General features: G+C 33.6%; 1 protein-coding gene across 2 annotated transcripts in view; it reads left to right on the top strand.

Moving 5' to 3' along the window:
• Positions 1-6,787, top strand: part of LOC110032915 (phosphoglycerate mutase-like protein 1) — a gene marked incomplete at its 3' end in the record, with an annotated part of 42,193 nt that overhangs the window by 24,967 nt on the left and 10,439 nt on the right. For both annotated transcript variants that reach the window (XM_020736700.1, XM_020736701.1), the window contains 3 exon segments: positions 396-558; positions 5,363-5,437; positions 5,516-5,604. In XM_020736700.1, coding sequence (XP_020592359.1) covers positions 396-558; positions 5,363-5,437; positions 5,516-5,604 — 327 coding nt within the window.

The raw sequence follows: 6,787 nt of genomic DNA, 5'->3' as shown, positions 1-6,787 counted from the left end.
ACAAATCGAGTCGGGGTTGGCTTAAGCTTGGGTTGCTAGCTCATCAAACTCAGCTCATTAGCCACTTATTGAGCCGAGCCCTAGTTGTCTTCGCTCACTTACACAACTAGTTCCAGTTCTATAGATGTTTTGCGCGTCATTCTTATGTCAAATTTCATGGTTTTGGCGGTGTTTCTGATATGAGAAATATGTTCACATGAGTGAGCTGGCATTTGTTTCTAAAATACTTGCTTTCAGTATTGGTGTGAGCCATAGGGAAGTAACTTTTTTTTATTTATTGATTCAAATTTCTAGATGAACAAGACCTTTGTTCTACTAGTTTTTATGAACTAGTTAACATCAATAATCCATCTTAATTGAAAACTATGCTTCTTCTGATTTCCTAATTGTCACAGAACCATGCAAACTGCTGTTGGAGTCTTTGGAGGTGAAGCGTTGGTGGATGGAGTCAAAGGGAGGCCCTTAATGGTTGAAAATGCCGGCAATAGTGGTCGCCCAGCTATTTCAAGTTTGGATAGTCCGCCTTTTGTAGCAGTTGAGGCATGCAGGGAACACTTGGTATGTCTTCATATTTTTTAATTAGATGATTTACATGTCTAACATCCATGCCGCCCAATTCTTATGTATTTACATATCTAAAACCTAAACTTCAATTTTTACATCCATGCCACCTTATCTATGCATGTAGGGCAATGGCTAGTTGTTCGCGAACAACTCATGTTTGACTCGTTAAGAAGCTTGTATTCGATTTGTTTGTTAAGTTAACAAGCCGAACACGAACAATTTTTTTTTGTATTTGATAGTGTATTCGATATGTAAACGAGCCGAACAAAGATTTGTTTGTTCGTGGTTGGCTCATTTTAGCTAGAAACAATTAAATTATATATATATAATAATCGATGAGTAGTATTTTAAAAAAAATTAATTGACTACAAGCCTACAAAGTTTTATAATCAATTAAAATTATTAATTAAAAAATAGAATAAAAATATATTAAATTATATTTAAATGATATTTTAATATAAATATCAAGATTTAAATCTCGCCCTAACCCTTTACGTCTTACGGCTGCGTGCTAAGGTTGTCAAAACAGTTCTTTGTTCACCTCCAATATTCAAGGCTACCATGAATATTTTGAGCAACATCCATATTCATGGTTAATCACAAATTTTTGCTAGTAATTATATTAGAAAGATTTACATACATACCACTCAATTCCTATGTATCTACATATCTAACACCTAAACTTCAATTTTTTAACCACTTAACACCTTAGGTATGTATGAAAAGGTGTTTTTCACTTTTTTAAAGGTAAAATGGTGTTGTTTTTTATATGATATGTAATATTGGGGTGGTACAAATGTAAAAATCAAAGTTTAGGTGTTAGATATGTAAATGCATAGGAATTGTGAGTTTTGTAATAGCTCTTTATAGTTTTTTCTTCACCCTTTCTAATCACCACTCCTTAAATTCGTACGTTTTTATAGAAGTGATTTGTAATCCCATAAATTTCTTTTATTTTTATCCATGGCTAACTTTCCAGAACTAGATCATTATGCATTTGCTTGTGCATCTCATAGTGGTCGGCTTCGTCTCTCCATTTTGATGTCCTTGATCAGGATAAAAAGGGAATAAATTGTTTAATCTTCATATTTTCATTGGCTTTATTGCTCTACTCTTCACTTTAATTTTATTTGATTTGCCTTCATTATTCATTGTTTTTGAAAAAAAGGAATTGAATTAGCTGGCCTTTTAGCAGTTCAACTGTTTCTTAACCTGTTGAACTCTGAAAAACTATAACTAGGTAATAATATGTGGGAGGGTGTGTGCTTAGAGCATGCGAGTCACATTTTCCTTCAATAATCTATGATGGCGGGATGAGCTTTTTGGTGATCGGATCAAATTGTAAAAGACTACCCTTAGCCCCCCACGTTCAACTTTATAGAATTTGAGGCATCAGTCTAAAGATCACTCCATATTTCTCGAAGCTTATTCTAGTCCGTGGACCATGTCTCTTCTAGTGAGCGCAGCTTCATCCAACCTTCCTCGCTGAATTTTCTTGGAACTTAGAAATCATATTCTGACCACCAGGGAGCTCGGTATACCACTAGGGGCTCATTATTTAAGGAACATGAGACTCGCCTGTTTTAAAATTATATTTTTCTTTGAGGAGAGAGAGAGAAAAAGAGAAAGTCTTTCTTATTGATGAAGAATATGTGGGGTATACTATTATTTGCATCTCAATAAATTGAGGAATATGCCACTGTTTGTGCTGGATTCATACATGCCTGAATATTATCTATGTTAACTATGATTTTTTACATTTCATTTGACGCTTCTAATTTGTTGGTGACCTTAACCCAACTCATTGTTCCCGTTAGCTTAGGCGCTGTCTGTTTTTTCCCTCATAGGGTAGTGTGAATCCTGTACCTCTTCTATGTATTTGAATCAATACTTCTAGAGATTCCGAGGCTTTGAAATTTTATGGTATTAAGTAGCATGTAGATTTGGGCTGACCTCTTATGGATTCCTGTTTTTCTCTTCAGTGCTGGCACTTGGCCTTGAATCTGAAAGCTTCAATTCATTGTCACAATGTCACATGTGACTGAGAGAACCACAAGCCATCCCAATAGCACCGTGGTTAAGGTATCTTTAAGCATTGTGGTTGAGAGCCTAAAAAATTCAGTCTGACCTCCCTTGAATATGAATGAGGGAATTTTATGTGAAGTTCTGTGTCATAAAATTATGGGTCAAATATTTAGAAGGCTGATGAAACAGTAGATAAGGCACTACCCATAGATTTCACTTTCATTTTGCGAGGATTTTAAGATTTGGTGTTTGAGGTTTCCGATTATTGCAAGCTCTTGTAGTTAAGTACCCCTCTCGATAATAAGAGCATTTTTTATAAAGGATAATCATTAGAGAGTTGATTGCTCAACATATAATAATTGTAATTTAAGTTTAAATTATAGAAATTTATTACTTTGAGCTTAGAGTGCATGTTGGGATGGAATGATGATGAACCTGATCAATATCACATAGTTTTGTTGTCCTTGGTTGTTATTGACTTTATTTTATTTAGTTATGGGAGGTAGTCTACCTAACCTAACATAAGAATCCCGGTCAACAACTATATGTTGTTTTGTCCAACAAGATTATGTTGATCGGGGGTGGATATTGTCTAAGGGGATAATTTTAAGTCGATCCTAGCTTCTAGGGTACTTTGTGTTCTATCGGGTATACCCTTTAATTCACTACTCAAAAGAGCAGAAAATTATTAGGGAATATAACTACGATCGTGACCGTAATATAGTGAAGCTTATTGGTCAAACCAACTAGTTGAAGGACTCTGGTTATAACCACTTCATTTATGGAGGCTATGACCAAATCACGTCGATAGAGACTTAGGCCTCGTCTTTATTATCATGGGATTGTTTTGATTGTGAATGTAGTCGTATATTTGATATTATATTTGCTCATTATGAGCTTCTGTTAACGTCAAATTTGCCACGCACAAATTATTGTGGAGGGTGGATGAGATTTTGCTCTTAGTCTTTAATTGATAAAATTTCAACCAAATATTTGAATTTAAAATTTAAATGATTTTCATTGAAATTTGAAAATAAAAGCTTTTAAGTTAAGATTATCTTTTAGTACAACCATCATCAAAGATTTTGCTTAAAACTCTTATATTTAAGGGCTTAGTTTTTAAACAAAGATCGATTCGATTGAGTTTTGAATTCAGCACGACCATCATCACTATAAATTATTACGGAGGGTGGAGAGAAGAGAGAGGGAAGGGGAGGAGACATAAACTCGAGTCGATTTTGGTTGTGAGTTATTTTGGCTCTTAAAGCTGTAGTAGATAAGTTGGCTAAGAAGAATCCTTAACCGAAGGGAAAACCAATTTGCAGAAGAAATGATCCTATAAAATCAAATAGTGTTTAGGCGTTCTACTGAACTTGATCGTTGTTTTGTGCTCTGTTTGAATGGAGCATTAGAATCGTGCAAAGTCTGTGACTCGTATGTAGAGACAAAGATAGGAGATTCAGATTCAAAGCAGTCACTAGATATGTCAAAGATAGCGTAGATCAATCGTTCGACTGCAATGGGAAAGACTAAAGTAGCCTCAGAGAGTTCCTGTTTCGATCGTGCCTTCGAGGTGTCTTCGAGAGTTCTGCGTCGTAAGCGACGGGTCATGAGCGTCATCTTAGGCGGCCTATCGCTTCACAAGCATCATTATGATCATGAGCGGGAGAAAGCCGAAGCTCCGGTCGCAAGAAAATTGTTGTCAACTCCTCTATTGTAGACAACATAAATATGGCTTCAATAACGTGTAAGTTTGGGAAAAGGAAAAATAATTATTCCTCTTCAATTTCTTAAAACTTTATTACAAGATAAATAACACGAGAAAGCAACCACATTAAGAAAGCCTCAAAATCCTCATGCTAGAAAAAAGAAATGGAAATTACCAACAATTGATAATTCTAAAAATAGAAACTAATAAAAATAGAAAATAATAAAAATAGAAGATACCAAAAAAATAAATTCCTAAAATTCTGACAGCCCCGCATCGGGAAGAAATGCATTATCAGTGCTCTTTAAATGTATAAAAATAGATCTCAATGGCTTGAAAATGTTCGGCTTCACGTTGCTGTAAAAGCATTTTTGGATATTTTTCCTCCCTTATAAGGGTCTTAAAAAAATTAAATTTTGAAATTTAATTATATTATTTTTGTTTATTAAATTAAATTTCAATAAATTATTATTTCGAGCTAAATATGAGCTCAAAAAAACAAACAAACTCAAATTGAGTGGAACATGAATACGCCATTCATAAGACATTTCAACATTAGCTTTTTACGAGCCAAAAAAAATTTCGACCAAGCTGAACACAGACAAATATTGAGCTCGCTCAAACTTGATTTACACCCCTAGTTGCATACCCTTTCTTTCTCTCTCCTATCCCCCACGAGTTGTGTACTCCTTGAAATTAAAACTCATCATTAGAATCGTTCCACTGTATTCTTTTTATATAAAAATTATTTTTAAGTGCTAAAGGAGTCTCCTGACGATCTACATATGGCCATATTAATTTTAAATTCTAAAAAATTATCAAATTAGTTGATAATCTTTTTTATTTGGGATGAAATAGTCCTTCCTAAATTGACACTTGTATAGTTTTTGAGACTAAAACGACCCCAAAAAAAGTCAAGCGACCATTTTGGCATTTTTCTCAATTATTTCTATTGCATCCAAGTGAAAATTGCAATGTGGTATTAATATTCCATGTTTTTGGTTTCTTGCTATGCCTAAATTTTTTTCCTCTATTTGCATTAATTTTACTGCCCTTGATCTGCAGGGAGTTCACCCATGTGATAAAAGGAGAACCATAAGGGAATATCAGACACTTTTCCCTGCAATTGATTTTTCATTGGTAAATGCTCTATATGCACTCTAGATTAAACGTCACAATGTTTGTGGTACTTGTTTATAACGATGAGATTTTACTCAGATCGAAAGTAATGAAGATATTTTATGGGAACCTAATGTAAGAGAGCCAAATGAAGAGGTTGCGATTAGGGGAATGAAATTTTTTAACTGGTAATTCATTTCTTTCATTTTTTATTTTAGTAACTCGTCTAAGGCTAAATTGTTTCATGAGCTTTTCCTTCAATAAAACATGGTAATTTGACATCAAATTAACTGGTTGCTTATTTTTTTTTTCATTTACTTGATGTTTAGATAAAATATGTTTTGCCTATTTGGTTGAATTGAAGGCAACGATAGTCTATAAAATTAGCCCTCGAGTCTTATTTTGCTAATGTCCCAGCTGTCACTGTGATGCTGGTACAGGGTTAAAGTATTTTCATTCAACTAATATGAGTTCCAGAGGAATATGAAAATATACAGATCACACTCCACCCATTAATTCAGATTGTTTTCTTTGTATGTAAGCAATCGTTCTAGAATCAGAACCCAAATTTTAACAAATTATTAAAATAATTACAAGTTAACCAAGAATTTTCTACGTTATAAAATCAGTGAGTACTTGTAATTTAATTTTCAAGAATTGAATTTCAGTTGTACCAAAAGTTGAAGAAATCAAGAGCACTAGCAAGCCATTATCAAGTTATGTTAGATGAAATACGAACAAAAAAAAAAACACTAAAAAAAAAAGAAGCGAAAACCATGCCTTGTGTTGAGTCAAGGAGACGACTTTTCTCATAATTAAGTAATTACACTCGTACCCCCTTGAAGGAAATAGACATCCAATTCACACACATGATTGAAAATTAGAAAGAGAATTAGATTTATTAGGTTTATTGGCTTTCCACAGCTGTTTTCCTTCAATAAAACATGGTAATTTGACATCAAATTAACTGGTTGCTTATTTTTTTTTTCATTTACTTGATGTTTAGATAAAATATGTTTTGCCTATTTGGTTGAATTGAAGGCAACGATAGTCTATAAAATTAGCCCTCGAGTCTTATTTTGCTAATGTCCCAGCTGTCACTGTGATGCTGGTACAGGGTTAAAGTATTTTCATTCAACTAATATGAGTTCCAGAGGAATATGAAAATATACAGATCACACTCCACCCATTAATTCAGATTGTTTTCTTTGTATGTAAGCAATCGTTCTAGAATCAGAACCCAAATTTTAACAAATTATCAAAATAATTACAAGTTAACCAAGAATTCTCTACGTTATAAAATCAGTGAGTACTTGTAATTTAATTTTCAAGAATTGAATTTCAGTTGTACCAAAAGTTGAGAAACAGAAG

This window comes from Phalaenopsis equestris, unplaced genomic scaffold (genome assembly GCF_001263595.1).
Source record: "Phalaenopsis equestris unplaced genomic scaffold, ASM126359v1 Scaffold001057, whole genome shotgun sequence".
Lineage (NCBI taxonomy): Eukaryota > Viridiplantae > Streptophyta > Magnoliopsida > Asparagales > Orchidaceae > Phalaenopsis > Phalaenopsis equestris.
Note: the sequence above shows the minus strand (reverse complement) of the source record. Positions and strands in the feature narration are given on the sequence as shown.